Source organism: Zonotrichia leucophrys, chromosome 2 (genome assembly GCF_028769735.1).
Source record: "Zonotrichia leucophrys gambelii isolate GWCS_2022_RI chromosome 2, RI_Zleu_2.0, whole genome shotgun sequence".
NCBI classification, from domain to species: Eukaryota; Metazoa; Chordata; class Aves; order Passeriformes; family Passerellidae; genus Zonotrichia; species Zonotrichia leucophrys.
The window spans coordinates 93959418-93980937 of NC_088171.1; the positions used below are offsets into that span (position 1 = coordinate 93959418).

At 38.3% G+C, this 21520-nt stretch overlaps 1 protein-coding gene across 5 annotated transcripts in view; it reads right to left on the bottom strand.

Annotated features, from left to right (window-relative positions):
* Positions 1 to 20501, bottom strand: part of ZNF236 (zinc finger protein 236) — a 73789-nt gene extending 53288 nt beyond the window's left edge. For 3 of the 5 annotated variants that reach the window (XM_064705729.1, XM_064705727.1, XM_064705731.1), the window contains exons 1-5: positions 20401 to 20501; positions 9563 to 9705; positions 7967 to 8131; positions 3751 to 3929; positions 2120 to 2244 (exon numbers count right to left, since the gene is read on the bottom strand). In XM_064705729.1, the coding sequence (XP_064561799.1) occupies positions 2120 to 2244; positions 3751 to 3929; positions 7967 to 8131; positions 9563 to 9705; positions 20401 to 20464 (676 nt within the window). In that variant the 5' untranslated portion in view covers positions 20465 to 20501. Of the gene's footprint in view, positions 1 to 2119; positions 2245 to 3750; positions 3930 to 7966; positions 8132 to 9562; positions 9706 to 19636; positions 19955 to 20128; positions 20241 to 20400 lie in introns of those variants that run through there. The other 2 variants (XM_064705728.1, XM_064705730.1) reach the window with 2 other exon arrangements.
* Positions 20502 to 21520: the final 1019 nt, after the last annotated feature.

A 21520-nucleotide genomic window follows, 5' to 3' on the forward strand; every position in this document is an offset into this window, starting at 1 on the left:
CTAAATCAGTTTTAATAAATATTTTTATAATATTTACCATTTTATAGCTGTAATTACATCTACTTTAAACTTATTATTTCTTAATTAAGAAACAAAAGAACAAAAGCAGCTATTTTTCTGAAATTGATTTCAAGCATATAACTCACTGAAGGAATGTGTATCTTCTGTTCTGCTGCTTAGAGGTTTTGAAGGTGCCTTAAGGATTGCAGGTTTTAACTGCATATTTTTTAAAAGAGATTAACACTGATTCACATCTGGAAATACAAATTCCTATTGGGCTTTCATTGGCAAGAGGCTGAGCTTCCAGTAAGAGTTGCTGGTGGACACAGGGAAGTACTGCTCCAGGTTAAGTTTGCCTATGTAAGTAAATCTCATTATAAAAATGAAATCTTAACTCTGTTGTGGAAATGTGAAATTTCTGTATTTCTCAAGTGTAATTTAATAAAATACAGATTTGAGGGGGGGGGGCAAGGAGTTCATAACTCAATTATTAATGTGAGAATTGCAGTCCCTGAGACTGGATTTTTTTTCCCAGAAGGGCGTATGTGCCTGAAATGACTAGCTAGAACAAAAAAAGGACTGGAATTAAGAGACTAACCTAATGCCACCCATTGTGCACAGATCTGCTATTTTAACACTTAAAAACTTGGGCATTCTAAATTCTCTAAAGCAGAGTAGTTCTTTTCTACATATCTACAGTACCTCAAGCCGCCAAATGCCAGAGAGATTGTCTGCAGATTTGGAATACTAACATACTTCACAAATTACATGAGTATTTGCAAGGTAATTGGAACTTAAAATGACCTCCCATCATGTGCAGATTGGGGACTGCATCTTCTGTTTCCCAACAGACAAATGTATTTCAGTCTTCAAAAAAAAATTATAAATGCCCCTGAACTTTTCAAAGCTTTAAAAAAGCATCCATAACCAACTATAATCTTGCTTATTTATTCTGACGAAAATAAGCTAATTAATTAAATAGAGCCAAGAATCTAAAATACTGAAGTTAATTTTCACTGACCTTTTTTTGATATTACTTTCAAGCAATTGTTTTAAAGCAGGTACAAGGGTGACCTCTTGTGTTACTTTTCTATAACTAGATCTGTAAAACTTCAAAAGACTCTTAAGAAAGTGTCACACAATGGTCTTTTTATTTCTTTGTAAACAGGACCATTCTTGTAAACGGCAACTCATCACATCACTGTCTGAACAGTGATATTACACTGATTGATACTACAACAGTATTAGTCAGTGTAATAACAGAATTGTACACTTACACAAAGGAATACCTGAATTAAATAAAAACTAGACAAATGGCAATTTATTCAGTATGTATGAAAAATACATATTGAATATCACTGGAATATCTTCAATGAAGACTTTGTTTAAAGCCAAACTCCTCCTATAATAATGTATACCTGGTTAAAAATAAGAAGTATTCTTTTATAGTCATCTGTACACTTCAAAAGTTTTATATCACTTTATGTTTGGCATTTTTTAATTATTTCAATTGCTTATGGTTTAAACATGCACATATTTATGATAAATGTGGCAAAAAACATTTCCTACTCATTCTGCAAATTTGAACAGTTACCTGCACTTCTTCAATTATTACAACCTAGGCTTATCACCTCAGAAAACCACTTCTTAAGTTTAAATTAATCAATTTTAAAAATGCAAGACTACTACTTTATTAGTATCATTACTTCTCATGTCCTTATGCTCTGTTTGCAACTAGATTTTAGAACCTGCTCTCTAGAGCACGTAAGATCTAATTTAAAGTAGATGACTGGCCCTTATCAAGAGATTCTGATTTTAAGGCCCATTGAAACTAAGTACCAAAACTGATATTTGGAAACAAATGAAATGTACAGATTTTTTCACATTTTTAAAATGCTTCTAATCATATAAATCTGAAAAATTTAAAAGCATATAAATTTCCTAAGCAAATGAATTATATAAAGTTTATTTTAAACCAACAGGTAACTGTATTCTAATAAGCCAAATGTATTAATAATATTTCAGGTCCCAACAGGGAGAAAAAATACATGGCATTTCAGAGGTTAACTGATATTTTTAAAACAAAACCAAATTAAAATAAGTACTTCCACAGCCTTACCTGTGTGTATTCTAACGTGCCGTGTTAACTGACTCGGTTTCTGGAACGTCTTCCCACAGTGAGGACAGGAATAGGTAAACCCACTTCTATCAATGTTTCTGTTGTAAGATCTGGTATTTGATACCCTGTGATTTAAAAAAAAAAATAAATTAAACATTATTTTGAAGATGCCTCTTTCACCCCATCAGTTTTCACATAGGGTTAATTTGATGGCAACATAGTATTAGCTGCAACAGTGAAAACCCAAACTCCATAATGATACTGAAAGGACAACACCAACAGCTCTTTTCTCAGTACCTACATGCACCAAGACTTTTAGTTATTTCCGCAGTAAAGATCTGATACATCTTAGAGACTCTATTCATACATTTTCAGGGTAAATTCTGCCAAAAGTATACAGTAACTTCACATTTTGGTGGGAATCTTCAACTCTATTTCTTTTGCCTGAATATAGCAAAGTCCTTCATTCTGAACTAGAACACACAAATCTCACACACTGCAGTACAAATGCAGTTGCTGAAGACCAGTGAGAGCAAGTTAAGAATTTAACAAGGCAAATATTCACCACTGACCCTCAAATACAAATCACATTCTCCAAAGAACCACAGAAACAGAGAATATAAATTTCCAAAATTCATTTAGCTACAAATCAAACTAACTAGTTTATTCAGACTAACACCTCTAAACAGTTGTCCACAAGAACAATGGTTTTAGCAGGTAATACATTTACATAACTCAAACCTTACTTGATACTGCAAACCTTTAAATTTCTGTTCACAGATTGAAATTTACAACACTTGTTTAAACCTCTTGCAACACAACTATTACGATCATAGAATCTGTATTAACTTCTAGTAAGAAGAACAGGGAATAGACAGCATTTCTTGGTTTTGAATATGTAATTTTCCTCGTCTGCTTTTTACAGAAACAGTGAAAATTAAAAAAGAGATCAGCTGTCAGGACTGCAGGCTTTTTTAATATATAAAGTAAACCAAGAGAAGTTTTTCTTCCTTCTATCTTAAAGTAGTTCTCACCTTCCTCAAAGTAAAGTTAAACTAGAGAGCTGAAAGAAAAGACAGAACAAATATTCACCAAAAATAAGAACAGCATTTACCAGGGCTCTTTTTTCCCCCCTTTCATTTTGTGCTTTTTCAGATTTACAAGAAACTCATGGGAGGCTGTAACGGGGAAAGATGATTAAACTGCAAAGAACAAGTAATATCTTTGCAGAATGAAAGCATTAAAACTTTCATCATTATAGTAAATGCTATATAAAATTAATATACATTTGCTTCAATATACTGCTATTAGTGCTTAAAATCATAAACACACTTCAAAAATCACTTTGCATCAGAGAAACTTAATGCTTGTTTACAAATAGCTTGCAGTTGAACTATGCTTAGTATGTATGCCTAAATACAAAAACAGGGGGAAAAAAGACCTCCAAAAATAACCACCCACTTAAGCAAGGTTTTAAAAAGAAAGTGTCATTTTAGAACAGCATATCAAGGAAAAGAAATTATCTGCATAAATCATGGTACTTTGCTGACTGGAAATACTACTTCTGCTCTTCCCAGCTATCACCATAAAAGTAACATCTGCTCATTTTGTTATAAACCCATGATTGTCACCTTATTTTATTGTGAGTTTTCATATGCTCCTTTAGCTGTGAGGAAGTTTCAAATTCTTTTTTGCAAGACTTGCAGCTGTGAATCCTACTGCCTGCCAATTCCTGACGATGTTCTTCCATGTGTATGGACAGCTGACTCTGTAAAGTGAATTCATCTCCACACTCTGAACAGATAAGATTCTGGAAGAGATAATAGAGACTGATTTTTCAAAACAGTGCACAAGCTTTGTTCAAGCAGATTAAATTACCCTTCTATGGACATTGGCAGCTGGAAGCAAGCAGCGAGGGAAGTATACAAGCAAGAAGAGTTTATGAGCCCTGTGATATAAATCATGTACAATAATCACTGCAAGATTATATTAATATTTATATTTTAAGAAACTCCAGTAGAATTGCATTCTGAAAAACTTCATATGGCAGCAGAAACAAGTAGTTCAGTACCATCCTCACCACTCCCTATTTCCTCAGTGGGCTGGTTCAAGACACACACAGCTCACCCCAGTGCCATTACACCATGGCCTACAGAAACATCTGTAACAAATAATTACTTTCTAACCAAAATCGTTGTAACTGTTCAGGGATTGTTCAAATCATTCAGGCATTTCACACTTTTACAGGTTAAAATTATATTGAACGTCATTTTTAAACAGTAAGCCCACCACAGTTAGCCCTGACTTTTAAGCTTTCTTGACAGTAAAGATGACAGAAATAAAGGACACAGTGTTTCTAACAGATATCTCTTCAACACATTAATTTCAGAAAGGTTTTTTTATCAGCTCAGTTTTCAGTAATTGTGACTATCACTGTGAATTGAAATGTTTCTTATCTTCCCCTTTTTCTTCTCTCATAATGGTCAACAAGAAAAGTAAAAACAAAACCAGAAAACAACCATGCTCATTTCAAGAAGGATATTGACAAGAATGTTTTAATCAAGAGGAACACAGGTATGCCACTGTTATTTTTGGACTGTTTTGACAAAAAATTTGTTCTTTAAGTCTGAAAAAAAAATTCTGCAGTATCACATTTCCAGACAAAAGCTTAAAAAGCTGAAGTCCTTTAATGTAATTAATTACCAATTCAAAAATTATTTGTTTAATCTAACTTAGATGCCATTATTACTGCATTCAAGTTACAGAGTGAGCAACAAATAACTAATTTTTTTTTCCTAGGACATACATTCAAATCAGAATACTTCTTATGGGCATCTACTGCTTTTATACAACAAATTTAGTTTATGATCTTAGATTTCTAAAAGTTGGGGAAAATTTTATGACGGGAAACCTACAATTACTATGCCAAGCTCAGGAACGTCAAAATTGAGGGATTTTGAATCGCTTCTCAGCATTTTTTGGATATGTATATGTATCATGTTAAGTTGCAAATACACATATTCTATTCAGCAACTTCTACAAACAAAAAAAATAACCTAAGACAAAGTTATTTGACACAATTAAAGTCTTCATTATTCTGTTCAGTACTGTGAAATTTGCTGTAGGAAAGCAACATTACAGTAAAGCAGAAAAACTACAGAAAACCCACCTATATATCACACCAAACAGATTCTGCTGTAGGCAATACCAGATGTATTTTTTGCTCCTCAAGCAAACAAGAAAATCACCACCATGCACAGAGCAAGTAACTGAACACTGTAACCTCACTATGGTTAAAGCCACGGTTAAACACAAGGAGTTGGTCATATGCAAAATTCCCAAACTCAGAAAAAAAATTTTAAAGCTCTATTCATTGGATTCTGCCTGTTTTAGCTCTCCCTATCTTACCAGATGCAACATCTGAAGAACACTTTGGAACTCATGATCTTCACCTGTTTTATATCTATGATTCCCAGCATCTGTAAAGGATTTTAATCTGCACTTTTTCAAAAGATCATTGCTCACCAATTATTAGACAGTACAAATCAAATTCAGTGGACATTTCTAAAATAAAAACAAATAGCAAACAAAACCCCAACATCACACAAAGTAAGACATAAAAACCCAAAGCAAGAGGATCTCATAATGAAGGAATTTTCATTTTATATCCACCAAATAACAGTTTTAACTTTTTCAACATATTAAGATGTTCCTAAAGCCCAAAAGCCACTCATGTTCATGAAAAAAGAAGACATAATAGCAGTTCTAACGCAATAAATAATTTGTGTTTCAGTTTTTTATTCACCATTTCTATCCTGCCAGGGCAAAATGTAGCAATGAAAACTATTGTGCATTTCCACTGAGGAAACTGACATGTTCAACAATCCTCAAGAAGATGGGTCATATTTACACAAGATATATTCTTAATGACTTCTCAAGAGAAAGCAATCCCATATTAGTGAGGAATTTCAAATGTACAGCTTTTCCCTCACATATAAATTTATCATATATAAGTTTATCACATATAAATCATTGAAGAATGTGAGGAGAAAATAATCTCTTGCAAGCTCAGTATCAACAGCCCAGAAAATTCCTTCCAGAACCTCTCACATGGAGCAATCAATCACAAAAATCTAAGTTTCACAGACAGACCCACTCTCCCAAATCTCACTAGAGCTGCTCTGTTCTTTCCCATGTGCATCCGTCTGTAGATAAAGCTGCCTGATGCAGCACAACACAAAGGTAAAGCTCCCCAAATTTCATTTTGTGAAGCAATCTTCCTACCCTCTATGTATGTGCACCTTTGCTCTGATCTCAGATTTGCAACCCTTCTAACAACAAAAGGAAGAAGAGCAGACAGGAGGGAGAACATACTCCACCCCTAGCTTGTTAACCTGCACGTTGTGAAAAACCCCTCAATGGCAGCCGGTGCCATCACCAATTCCCTCTGCTTCAAGTTCAAATTCCAGCTCTCCTACAGGTCCTGTGCATAATTACTGTGAAAGTTATTCCTGCAGGTTTATGTGAATCAATTGCTACATTCATCTCTGTTTTATCACAAAACTATTGGGTATTACAGGAAACACATTCATTAGCAATTGAAATATGTTCATATTTTTATAAATTTAATTTTCAAGCTGCAGATGGAATTTTAAATTGGAAGGCACCACACAGCCTATTCTTCTGACATCTGCACCAAAGCAAAAAAATCAGCACTGCTGAAGTGCATGAAAAACCACTTAGTGGTAGAAATAAATACCAAAAACCACCCTCAGGTGTCTTTCTTATTCTGATGTTTCAAGCAATTAATAAATCAAGTTTCCTTAATAATACCAACTAAGCCATTTATCATTATAGATACATTAATATACAGCAAAATTGGACTCCAGTTCACTTAACTTGGCTGTGTACATGACAAAACACAAGCTAAAAGGATTAAATAAGGAATACAACCTCTACAGGTGGCATGCCCTGCATCTGGTTTAGGGAAAAGGGCACACAGGCCTATTACTCCCAACTTCCAGGTCAAAACTGCTGTAAGCTGTCAGCAATTGGCATGGAGAAACACACCACTGTTACATTTGTGATTGGAAGCTGGACAATAAAAATGTGTTCCTGATTCAGCTCCAGTTCTCCAACATGAAGTGCAATTTTAAAAAAGCCTTAATGGGAGGAAGAGGCAACTGCATCATAAAAAACTTGGTATTTTGGGCAGTGCATTCAACTCTGGCAATTGTTGTAATGCAGTAAAGACTATAATGTGTGCAAAATACAACCACTATGTATTAACTGCTAAGAATTTAATCAACACTCTATCAAAATGGAAAATGAAATTTTGATGGGGAAGGAACAAGTACTCCTCAAGCAAAACAACCAACCACACAAAAACAGAGGTGGGAGCTGTAGATAAGGTAACAGCTTCATCTATTTCTATGAATGGTGAGAGTGCCTCACCATGACATCTGCCATCAAACACGATCACATGTTATTTCTTATGTGTAGGCTTATCAATGTAGATTAAGTCACAGAAGTATCTTCAAAATAAAAGTATGTGCAAATAACCAATTAGTCAATGTTTACACATAGTATGATATGGTATCTATCAAATATGCTCAAGTTCCTTTTGTTCATGAAGACACAATGGGAACACTTATTTATAACCAGGATATTAATTTCTATAACTAATATTAAAACAGACTGCCCACATAAAGTTTTCTATTTCTTCAGGATAAAGTAATTTATTCAAAACCTAAATTTACACAAAACCTAAAGCATACAGGTAAGGGATTAAATACAACCGCTATGACATGTTTTTTCAAAATTAAGATATAAACTTAAATGAATTACCTCCTCTTTCTCATGTAGCATTATATGTGCTTTCAGACTGGCTACTCTGGAGAACTTCTTGTTGCACACAGGACACGTAGGATCTTCGCCATTGTGAGTACATTTGTGCAGGGTCAAGTTGAATTCAACGTTAAATGACATCGGACACTGGTCACACCGGTGAGGCTGTTTGTTAAAATCACAAAAATTAAAGACAAAATTCAGTCTTCCCATAAGCTACATATACCCTGAGTGACACATATAACCATGCAAATCAAATGTTAAACATTAAAAAATAACAATTCAAGTACCTACATAGGATAATGATGCTTAATAATACCAAGATTAATTCTCTTCTTTGCATCTCATTACAGAAAATGCATTGTAAGAGCACAAAGGGAAAAGAAAGAAGGGGAACTAAGGAAACCAGAGACTCAAAACTGAGACTGTCTGAAAAGAGTGAAGTTCGTAAGAGAGAGCAATGAGCAGGAGTCAGAAACACATTCTCCTATTTTAACTGTGATCACGATTCACCCAGAGGGTGGCTGGACACTGAACAGGCTCCCCAGGGAAGTGGTCACAGCACCAGCCTGACAGAGTTCAAGGAGGATTTAGCCAATGCTCTCAGGCACATGGTGTGACTCTTGGGGTGTCCTGCACAGCGCCAGGTTTGGTCTTGATGATCCTTGTGGGTCCTTTCAACTCAGCATATTCTGAGGTTCCATGAAATCTCCTGAAGTAAAACTAATAATCAAAGCAGCAAAACACTTGGTTTATACTAGGCCTGACTGCTCCTCACTTGGTATCTGCAAAACCAGTTTTCATTCTTTAAGAGCCCTTTCACTTTTGGATGTAAAGGCTCTTACATAAGTGTGCAATAGCATGGGCTTAACCTTATCAATTTTACAACTCTGAAACTTATGTAAGTTGTTTTTGTATATGTGAATTATCTCCATTATTGTGCTACATTTTGTGAAAATTAATCTGTATTTAGGGCTACCTCAAAAAGTAATAGAATTATTTTCCTATTACATGTCAGTAGTTTTAGCTTTGTGAACAAGAAAGCAAAGGAAATAAATTAAATGCTTCATATTACAGATGCAACTTGTGGCAAAAGCTTCATTTAGAAAGCCAGTCCAGTCTTAATGACATTTTGGTATTCTTCTCCAAATTTGATTTGTAAGCAGCTAAAGCGATGACATCAATCCACTGATTAATAAATACATACTAAATTAGTTTACAAGTAGGATCCTTTTAATAAATATAAGCATTATTTTCTTTTTATTGCTAATGTGTAGAATCCCTTTGCAAACTATTGAAAAAAAACTCACACATTTTGTCATCCACCTGGGTATTTCAGAAATCAAAGAAAATGGCTAAAATTAAAAACTACTGATCTGGAAACAACAATCCAATTAAAGGGCATCAAAGGAAGGTCCTATCTCAAAGGAAACATGAGAAAACATAAAAGAGATATGTCACAAAACTCTGAGGTCCCCAAGTAATAATTATTAGTGGTGTGACTGAAAAGAAATGGAAAAGACATCTTGTGTTAGCTTCACCTGATAGTATATGAAAATATCAATGTACACTGGTTGCATCTAGCACAACTCATACCTTGTCATTTTGCTCATGATCCCTCATATGGCGCTGGAATTGGGTCTCTCTTGGAAAAGACAGCAAACAAATCTCACACTTATGGAAGTTGGGGACTTGGTAGGGAAAATTACCGTTCTCTGCAGTTGGTGTCAGAACATCATCTACAAAACAAGCAATAAAACATTTGTATGAAGTCACATTTTATCTACTTACAATTTATTGAAAAAACCAGAATAATTTAAAGTAGGAACTATTTCAATTCCTCTAGGATTTTTGACTTATCCAACAGTGTAACTTCAAGGAATCTTGAAGATCTCAGGCTGAAATATCACTGCTTCCATTGACACAGGATCAACCAAATATATCCATACCTCAAACTGCCAGTCACTACAGACATAAATATTCACCTTTCTCCGGTAATTTGAAATAAATTCTTTCTGTGCTTCACAAACACCCATCAAGTCTGAAACAAAAGGAAACCTTGCAAAAAACACTAGGTATGAGTAAGGGACTGCCAGGGATTACTTTTAATAGTATTACATCACAGGTTTCTAAAAAAGTTTTTTAAAACTACATAGTCAGCAGTTCTGACTACACAGATTTTCTGCCCTCCCTTCTCTTGCTCGCTCCTTCCCTAAGAAAAATATTTTCTTTCTTCTCCTTCTGGCATTACAAAATCTTTATTAAAACCTATTTTAAAACCTTTAGAGTTGTAAACCCAATACCAATGTTTCAAGCAGTTGAGAGAGATGCAATAAACTGCAAGTCTAAGTGCATACATATTCAATGGAAAGGGATGTATTTTTCTTTAAACAGACCCAGTCTAAGCCCATACAGTTTTCTTCTGAACTCCTACAGTCACGTAACTTTTGATACACCAAGTCGCAAGCTTCTACATCCTCCTGCTCAAACGAGTGAAGTCAATCCTATAAATACTTTATGATAAAAGGAAAATATTAATCTGAGGGAGTTAAACACATTTTACATTTGAGAATATACTGTATTACTAAGAAAGTTATCTTTATTTAATAAAAATTTTAAGAAAAGCAACTGGCAGGAGGGCTGTACTGCAGGTTAGAGTCATGAAAGGGGAAAAAATCTATAGAATTCAGTTTCAAACCACCACAACTAAAACTGCATCAACAACACAACATAAAAAGAAAGGAAGATTTATTTTATTATCTAGACATGCAAGGTTTCTGATGGTTCTCTTTAAGTCAGTACTTTTCTTCATGTATGTAGGAACTAGGCATAGGAAGTAACAACACAAGCAGAAGTTTACAGCATCCTGTTTACATTTCCTCAGAGGAAATTGGAGATTATATCGTTCATATAGCATTTCCACTCTACTGCACCCACTTCAAAGTCCTCTCTCATTCACCACAACATTTACAAGGGGAAAGAAAATATCAATACCTTATGTCCTGATCATTTCTTTTTCCTTCCTAAAATTCTCATAAACAAACTTTAAAAGCTTGTAGTTGAGGAAGCTGTAGGAAACATTTCAGCACAATTTATCTTGATAAGAAATCACAACAAAAACCAATGCCCTAGGGACTTGCACTTCCAATTCCTGGACTAAGTGACCCAATTAAATTTTGTTTTGCAAAGTTTAGTTATCAAATACTTCTCTGTAAGAGAATAATGCAAACATCACTTATCTTTATCATGTTTAAACTTACACTTACTGCACCCTTTAATAGACTATAAATTCATAGTATGCAGACACTATCAATAACAACCCTGAAATGCCCACATTTCTTCAAAAGCTGAAAACTACAGCTCTAATTACAAGACACAAGCCTTCAAGCAATCTTGTGATAAATATGCCTGATTAGAAAAAAGGACACAAAATCAGTTTCTGTAAATAATGGCATCACAAGAGAAGTGAAAGAAAAACCTATATCTGTACTTGGGCTATGTGAAAACATAATGCACAAGGCTTTCCCTTCCTCTGGAAAAAGGAGGAATTGTTCAATCCCACATAGGCCTGACCTCTCACTTTAAACTGACAACTGAAAAATGATCCAATCCATGACTTTCCAAAGGCCTTCAAACCTTCTCCTTGAACCAAAGAGATTATTATCTTTAAACATTCACTCTCGAGATCAAAGGCACTGGGCAATTTGCAAAAACAATGTGGAAGCCATTGAAGTAGCAAAAATGTAGCAGTGACATCATCAAAGGTGCTAAATTCTCTACACTTTGAAGCAAAATCCCAACATGCTCACTAGATTCTGAATAATACTGCCAAGTGGTATTGGTCTTGGGTCAATAATATACCTATGTACCATTTTTATTGTATTATTGTATTTTATTGTATTATGTATTATTTTTATAAAATGTGTATCATATCTGTATTGAACAATACTGATTAATCTACAGGCTGTGAATTTTCTTCTGCAATTTAAAAAGGAGTTTAACTATAGAACAAAAAATTAAGTATCTTGTAAGATTTCAGCAGAATTTGATTACTATAATTCTACAAAATCAGACCACTTGATGCAGTACCTGAAAATATTTCAGCTTTTCTGTAAAAAGACAGGAATGACCACCGCTAAAATAAACAGAAAGAGGCAACAAATGCATAATCTTAAAATATTTCATAGAAAAGAACAGAAAAACAGCCCGAACTTAGAAAAATGAGGAGTTGAACATATCACATCCCATGCCAAAGCATCACAAAGTTCTCAAGACTAGTTCATGGATGATCATAAACCCTGAGCTGCCTCCAAGCTGTTCCACCTTCCCAGAGGCACTCAGATCCCATGGAAGAAGAAACAGAAGGCACCCATATAGCAAACAGACTGCTTACAGTTGTAACATTTTAAGCATTACTCTTTCCATGAAAATTTTTGTAACTCTTTCCAAAGCCAAATCTTGCAGGGTTTTTTGGTCCTATCTTTCATACTGCTAAAAAGAAAAGGAAAAACACTGGGGAATCAGGACTGGACTCTAGAATCACCAACTGGACTGTAAAGTCCAGCTTCTCTTGGCAGAAGACTCTGAGTGCAGAAATCTTTAAGGACAAGGCACAGCAGATCAGCTTAGGTTAGACTCCAGAAGTCTTCAAAGGCTCAGCTACTGGGAGATCAGGCTGAAGTCTGTTCTAGGTAGTTACAGCCAGTATGTCCACTAAAACAGTCCAGTTTGGACATTAAAGAATTCTGAAAGTTCAATTGCTTTACTTTTTTCTTAAAGGGCAGGACTGCTATCTAATACAGGTTTAAATTAAAACACGAACTCATTTATTCATTACCACTATGTCTGAAGTAGCCTATGGGAGAGATGAGACTACAATGTGTTTTTCCTTTGTATTGTCACTAAAACAGTCCTATCCTGTATCATCCACTAAATACTGGATATTTCAGAGAATTGAACAGCTCCTTTTTATTAAAGATGTAGGAAGTGACTTTATAGATTACTCTTCTACTAATAAGGAGAGTATTCAGAAAAATATCTCTCCTGAAATCCATCTTCCAGGTAACTGAAAGGCCTAAATGGTTACACTGTGTTTAGAATTAGGAGGACAGTAAAAACAGGAAAGACACTGTCAATCAAAGAAGTAACAAGCAAGTGAGCCATATTTTGATTTTTCAGGCAGGTGTCACAGCCTCATGAAGTAAGACTCAGGAATGTTTTCATTTCCATGTTATTAAAAAAAAATTTCAAAATGAAACAACAGTTTTACACAATTTGTTTGTTAGAAGAATCAGTATCCCAATGAAAACTTCATTTACACTGATACCTCTTTCATAACAAGTCAAAGTAATAACCTACACTACTGTATTTCAGATAAATCAGCAACAAAATAATCTTTCCCTATATCAGAGGGAAAAAATGCTTATGGTGCATCAGCTTGGATCATCAAACAAGCCAAATGCTGCAAAAGACTGAACCTATCTTAAAGACCAATACTTTTGAATACCAAAAAAGATGCAAACAAAAGCAAGTTCAAGAAGCTAGCAGTGGGGCATGAACCACATAATTTTTAAATCCACTGAGAAATCCGTCAATTAAGAAAAATGCAACAATTCCAAACATTCCCTGGGTACCCAAGTGAAAAAAATCAAAATACTGACATAACTGACACAACATTTGATGGACACATTTATCATTTATCATATTAGCAAGAATCTCATTAATAGCCAATATGATGCTTATGTTGTCATATTGTAATGTATGTAAATATAAGTATTAGAAACACAAATTAAGCAATCTTTTTATTGTCAGGTATATCTGGCAGATGAGAACACAAGTCTGCTTTTTTAATGAATTAATGCAATTCAGAATGCCATTCAAGCCAAAACCACAGAATTAAAAGTCTCAGGTTTTAGTTCAAGAAGACATTAACTGATTAAGTAACACCAACACAATCACACAAAAAATGACATGCTCTTATTAGAGAGCAGCTTCTTACTAATAGCCATAAACAAACACAGACAGAGAAAACAGAAAATAACTATTCAAGTAACAAACCTCCTGAAAAATAAGTGATTCTTTCAGGTCTGCACACTACAACAAATGATAAACCTTGCTGAACAGAAGGATAGTTTCAAACATTTGCATTTATCAGTATTAGCTGCATAGAAACAGCGCAGAAGCTACTGTCACTTTCTACTTTTTTTTTCTCAATCTGCATGCTAGTCTAGCTGCAGCATAAATCAACCTTTCTCCTTCACAGCTTGGGAGAGACAGTCAAGTATCAATACAATTAACATAAACAGGGAGCACTTAGCTCATTATGCAACATCAAACACATCTTTGTCAATATGCACTGTCAAACATATTTTTGTCTGTATTCTTAGTTTCTCGAAAGTGCCCAAAAATAGAAGAATGTGATTTGCAAAGCACCTATCAATGATAACAAACTTTCAGTTTAAACATAGTCTTACTTGAATACTCCTAATGTTACAACCTGTAATGTCTTTCCTGAATTGACTGTCCCTCCCAGAGCAGCCATAATCACTCTGGGTGAATTCAGCTGTAATACAGCTTCACCAACACTTGACCTCAGGAGTTGAGTCAGCAAGCAGGTGCTCTCTGCTAGAAGCCACTGATGACAACTCAATGTGGAAGGAGGAAGACAGAATTAGAGCACTCCCAGCCATTCCCTCCTTATGTAAGCAGCACTGTGCCTCATGGCAGCCCACAGCCCTCTCTGCAAGGCGCAGATGGACTCATTCAGCTGTGAATGCAGCGCAGCCTTATTAGATCTCTAATAACCTCCTCCAATCCAACTGAAAGGACATTGCAAATAAACACTCAAGCTTGTAAAATTCATGGGTGAAAACTTGTCACTTATGTTAAATGGCAGCTAGCAAGCCTAGGGACAAAAGGGTCTGACCCTATCAAAACCTATTTACTAATTTATGAGCGGAAAGAAAGTGGTAGGACAAGGGAACAAAACAGGCATGGCAATACTGACATTTCCTCATACTACACTTGAACTAATAGAACACAAATGATAATGAATCATTAAAACATTTTGCTTAGTTCTGCAATCATAAAAGCAATAGGTTAGTTTAAATCTAGCTCAGCACTCAAAACAAAAACAGCAGGCATTCCTTCTGACTCCTAATGGGAAGAGCAGGAGGACTCAACTCTGAAAAAAAACCATAAATCAATCAGGATATGCTCATATAAGACAAGGTATTTTTATTATGCTTTGGTCAACACTTAATCTGGAACACACTGCTGGGATGGACATCCAGGGGGCAGTCACTTGGCATGTGCCAACATAAAGTAGATGCACTCCTCTCAGGAGCAGAGTCCAGACAGAGCAGAGCCACACTGCTGCACCTCTGCTGCAGAGAAGCCTGAATTAACTCTGAGGACACAAAATTCACAGTTCCATCACAGGCAGTGAGATGCTAAGTAGGTTGCACTTTATCTGGCTGGGATAGAGTTAACTTCCTTCCTATCAGCCCATATGGTGCTGTGCTTCAATTTGTGACTAAAACAATGCTGCTAACATCACTGCTTAAGCTATTGCTGAACAGTGCTGCACAGCATGAAGGCCTTCTCTGTTTCTCACTTTGCCCCCACAGTGGGTAGGCTGAAGGTGGGAGAAAGGCTGGAGCTAACACAAAGGGATATTCCAAGCCTTAAACCTTCATGCTCAGCAATATAAAACTGGAGGTAGTTCTTCCACGGTAGTGTTCTTGGCTCAGAGACTGAGCACCAGACTGCACCTCCGAGAGTGATGGCAAACATTTACCTTTGCACCACTTGGTTGGGCTGTTTTGTTGCTTGGCAATTTGGCTGGTTGGGTGGGGGGGTTTACCTTTTTTTTTTTAAGCTTTCCCCCTTCATCTCCTGAACTGCCTTTATCTTAATCTACAAGCTTTTTCTTGCTCTTGCTATTCCCATTCCTTCTCTCACCCTTCAGCAGGAGAAAGTGAGTGAGTGGTGGGTGCTTAATTGCTGGCCAAGGCCAGCCCTCCACATAGATACACCATCCACATCATCCTAACCTACACAGACAACTGAAATCTGGCATTTCCTTCAGCAACTTTGATAGCTTTGTTTGACATTTAGGTAAATCTTGCTATATTTATTGCTAAATGCTCCAAAACAGGAGTTACACTTTTTTTGACAGCTGCTTTTGAATGAACTAAGCTACCATTTTCCAGCTGTTTGTTTCCACATGATTTGGATTTCTCATGTGTGAAGTCATGACCTTTACCTGTGCCCAGCCACTACTCTGCTAACAGAAACTTCTGAATGAACTAAATGATTTACTACATGGTCTTCCCTCATCCGGAGAATGAGCATAATCCAACTGCAGCAATAAAAATCAAAAGAGGGACATGAGAGATCTCAAATAGAAATTTTAATTATATTTGGAAGCACTTAATGCATGGGAATAAATGAGGTATGAATGTATCAGCATAGATGCAATAGGAAATAAAATTTCTGCAACTGGTGGGAAGCTATGGACAAGGGACAGAACAAGAACTGAAGCTATCACGCGGACAGAACACAAGTTATTCAACTGCATAGATTACCTGGGAAAAGACATGGAAATTATTTCAAGTATAGTGAGGAACTAGTGTGGAATTAAAGCATGCCAGTGTAATCCAAGTTCACCATCTTTATCACCCAACATGCCCCTTTGTACATAAATGGGGATTTTTTTTACTGCAGAACAGTGAGATACCAGAGTATCGCCATTAAAGCCTAAATATGAATGTCTTCCTAAGGCAAAAGCTTGAGCAGTTGTTCCTTCTGCACGTTTTCCAAAGAAATTACCTATACCTATTGTATTTAAGAGATTTAGAGCACACCACACAAGCTGTACCATAACCTTGTCATTCTAGCCTGCATGACAACACTCACCTATTCTTCTCTTGTCAGTTACACCACATAAACCCTAATGCAAAACTACTAAAATAATCTACATAACAAAAATTTGGTAAGATTTAACTAATGTGTTCAAATTTCATTTTTCTTCAGTAATATAAAATTGGGATGCAAAGCCTCTAAATTGCTTTTCCCCTAATTAAATGTACTCACACCCAAAATGCTGCTAGCAGACTGACAGCAGCAAACAAAATACAGCCAGCTCTGCAGAGGCAGACTTAAAATTATGTCATCTCTGTGTTTCCTAGCTTTGTCTATTTAATATTTATCACTCTTCATGTGTGAGTTCTGTTACAGTTCAGGCCCTCTGAAGACATGAAATACTCAAGTTTTAACTGCACTCATAAAGGAACTCAGTTCAGACTTGTTTCAAACTAGCCCTTGGGTTTAATAAAGGACATACACTCTAGGCTGAAAAACTGCTTCAGTACACCCTGAAATATTTCATTTTGCTGTTCAAAGCATTCCTTTCCTGCTATTTGAAAATGATCAGATAGCAAAAGTCCAAACTGCTCATTTCATGTTGCCGCTAGTCAGTGACAAACATCCCAGGTAAAACAGAAAGGGCCTCTCTTTGGAAGGAGACCTCGGAACTCCCTTGTGTAACCACTGTGCCTGTGCTCAGTCACCCTCACAGTAAAGAAGTGTTTCCTTATGCTCAGACAGAACCTAGCATGTTTCAGTTTTCACCAGAGAGGTTAATTTGAGCTGTTCAACTGAGTTTAAAAAAAAAAAAATTGCAAGATGGTTTTGGGAAAACAATACAATACCAAAAAAGGAAAAGGATCTTTTAAAGTATCAGCTATTGAGGTCAAGATATTATTTTGACTACTGCTGCTTAGAGTTCATTTTTCTTATCCAACATATTTAATTTTCCTAGAACAAAGAAGTTGTTCTAGTCTTTGACATGCATGGTGGTTTGTCTAAGGAAGCTACATAAAACATTATTGATTCACTTTATTTTCTCCCAAAGCAGAATTACCATAAACATACAGACTGTACAACTACAGAGAGCAACATTTCCATGAAAGACAACAGCATAGCATGGCTGTAGGAATTCCAAGGACCACACTTCAAAAAAATCTAAACCAATGCAATTGCCTAAGTAAAAGATATGAAACTTATTTTTGTGAACACCCATTTTCTAAATAAAATTCCTTCTGGTAAAAGTGAAACCCATGAAATGCACAACCAGTTTTCAAAGCCTGTATCTGAACAGGACAAACAGCCAAATGTCCTGAGAACATAAATTTCCCAGATTCATGCAGTCCTGCTCAGCCAGAGCTTCCTCATTCATGACCTTTTTTTGTCACAGAGAAGTGCAGAAAAAAAATGTGCTGCTTGCCAACATTGACTTCACTGCTCTCCCAAACTGCTGAAATCTCAAGGACCAAACCCATCAAAATCCACAAAACTTGCCTATTTAGGCCAATCCTTGCAAATGTCTCTCAATCCCTGTGACAGCCCCAGATCCTGTAATTCTCAACTGCATTCAAACCACCTCTATGAAAAAAAATATCATTAATAAATTGGCAAACTTCTTTTAAAATAAATGAAAATGTGAAAAATAGAGAATGTGATGAAACTCACATTAAGTCTTGTCAGCCATATGCACATCTTACCATAGAAACAGTCTAAGATCAAGGTCACACTACAAGCACAATGAATACAGCTACTAGGCTGTAGCTGCCTGGACAGCTTGTCTCAATTCTCAGTTCTCATCCTTTTCTCATTTGCACATCATGCCATTACTATAGGAGTTCACACATGTATGACACATGCATACCCTTTCAAAACTACTAGAGAACTAAAGAGATCTTTAGTTTAAATAATAAAACAAACAAACAAGACCACCTCAACCTCCAAAGCTAGTAACACCAAAAGTTCTTTGGGACTTTCTTTATATCCTTACTACTGAGTGATCAAAAGCTGACATCAATAGTCACAACAGAACAAAAAAAAAAAAAAAAAACCCACCACTTCTGGTAGGAACCTGTGGCCCATCTGGCTTTCCATAATGTAGAAAAAATCTTTCCCAACTTCCCAACTCTCACGTAACAGCACAGCTTTTTCTTTGCCTGTCAGCACGTTTCAATTCTACACAAAAGTATTCCACAGAAGGCTCACCTACACGTTCCCATTGCAGAGCCAGAACTCATCTGAAAACACTAGGAAAACAAAATATTCTAAATACATACTGAAAATATTAACTGGATGACTTTTCATTACTGAAATAGGTTTGGTATTAAAATGCTTTATGATATCTCTTTCCATTCTATCTGTTAAAAAATACATCTTTCAATTAAACACCTACTGCTACATGGTAAGGCAAAGTCACTTATGAGGGTTTCAGGCCTACCTGAATCACAGCATTTTTTGTTTGTGGACCTTATTTCGATATTGCTCACAAAACCAAAGTATCATCAGCAGGAGCAAACAACACAAAAGAGCCATAAAACTCAAAAAAAAAAAAAAAAGACAACTCCCCAATCATCAAACCAATCCTGCCCTGAACGCGCTCCCCTGACATCAACGGCAATAAAATACAATCAAAAATGTTCAAACTTAAGCATGAAACTAATACATGTTGGGAGAGAAAACCTGCTTGGTTTGGCGATTTTTACACATATATTCACGTAGAAAACGACTGCAAAGGTGTTTTTAAAGGAAAACAAGAAGAAACTTAAAAATAACGTCGTCCTTGCAAATCAGAAAGTTGAACCTCACTTCCTATTTGTTTATCATGCTTTATTCGAAAGTCTCGTTAATTTGGCCGGGAGAAGAAGGAGAGGAGCAGCGGAAGGAGCCGGAGCCTTCCCGTCCTGCCCACTGCAAGCTGGCCCGAGGTCTTCCTCCGGCTCCGGGTCCCGCACGGCGGCAGGAGGGAGAAGGAGGAGAAGGAGAAGGAGGAGGAGGAGGGCCAGGCCCGAGGAGCCCTGCTCCTCCGCCGGCCATCACAGCCACGGCCGCGCTGCCCCGGCGGGTGGCGGCGGGGAGGCCGCCCGGGCCCGCTCCGCCGCTGCCCGCCCGGTCTCATTGCGCAGGGCCGAGCCCGGCTCCCTCCGCTCTCCTCTCCTCCCCTCCGCCCTCTCGCCTGTACCCTCGCACAATAGACCCGGCCTTCCTCCCCCATATCCGGGGACTATATGCGGAGCCCGCGGAGGCTTCTCGCTTGCTACCCCCGGGCGCGGATCGCGCCAGCCCGGCCGCGCTCGTTACCTGCCTCGGCGCCGGCCTCGCCACTCTCCCCGCCGGGCTCAGGGGGCCGCCCCCTCGGCATGGCCGCCCCCAACCCGTCCCTCCCGCCCCCCCCGGCGCACGCACACACGGACACACCACACACACACACTCTTGGCAACGGGCGGAGGGGGGACGGAGGGGCGGGGACGAGCGGGCGGGCCCGGCCCTACACACGGGCTGCGGGGGGCGGGCGCCGGCGCTCCCTCCCGGGGGAAGCGGGCAGGGGGCGAGCGGGGCAGCGGCGAACTCACGGCAGGGCCGGGCGGGCGGGGGGCACACGGCGGGTGAGGGGCGGCGGCGGCCCCCGGTGCGCATGCGCCGGCCTGTGCCGGGCTGGGGGGAGGTCGGTACATCCGGGTGCGGCGGCGGGCGGGGCCCGCAGGGCGCCCGTGTGGGGCAGGCCCTGGAATGGGAGCGGGAGCGGGCCGAGCGGGGTTTGGCACAGTGGATCGGCCTGCCTGTGGCTCCCACCTGCACGAGTACCTGTGTCCCCTGCTGTAGCTGACCCTGCCTTGGCAGAGGGGTTGGATTACATGTCCCTTCCAACTCTTAACAGTTCTGTGATTCCGTGAGGGTACGGCTCTTAGAGCCTGAAAGTCAGCAGGACTGGGCCAGAGCCATGTGGTTAATGGTCTGAAGTTGTGTCAGGGCACATTTAGGTTGGATATTAGGTACTAGGAAATGGTTCTTCACCAGAGGGTGTTTGGGCACTGGAACAGGCTCCCCAGGGAAGGGGTCACAGCACCAGCCTGACAGAGCTCAAGAAGCGTTCAGGCAATGCTCTCAGGCACATGGTGTGGTCTTGGGGCTGTCCTGCACAGGGCTGGGAGTTGGGCTCCATGATCCTTACGGGTCCTTCCAGCTGTGGGCATTCTCTGTTTCTGTTCCTTATGGGCGATGGTTCCCTTCCTTACGCTTGCACACCCTCCATGAATTCTGGTATTAGGCTGAGGGGTACAAAACGTGAGCACATGGGACTCACCTGGTGCCCAGGAAGCCTCCAGCCCACATAGCTGCCGGGGCAGGCAGAGTTTGCTGCTGAAGCCAGCTGAACTTGCTGAAATTGTTTGGCCTGGCTGTGCCCTGGCCAAGCTTTGCTACCTGAACCAAATTGCTGCCCAAGGAGATCTTAGAATCACAGGGTGGTTTGGGTTGGAAGGGACCCTAAAGATCATCTTGTTCCAATGCCCCTGCCCACGAATGGTGACACTTTTGACTAGACCAGGTTGTTCAAGTCCCATCCAGCCTGGCCTTGAAGACTTGCAGGGATGGAGCATCTACAGCTTCTCTGGGCAGCTTATGCCAGTGTCTCACTACCCTCACAGTAAATAATTCCTTTCCGGTATCTAATGTACCCTCCTTCAAAGGCAT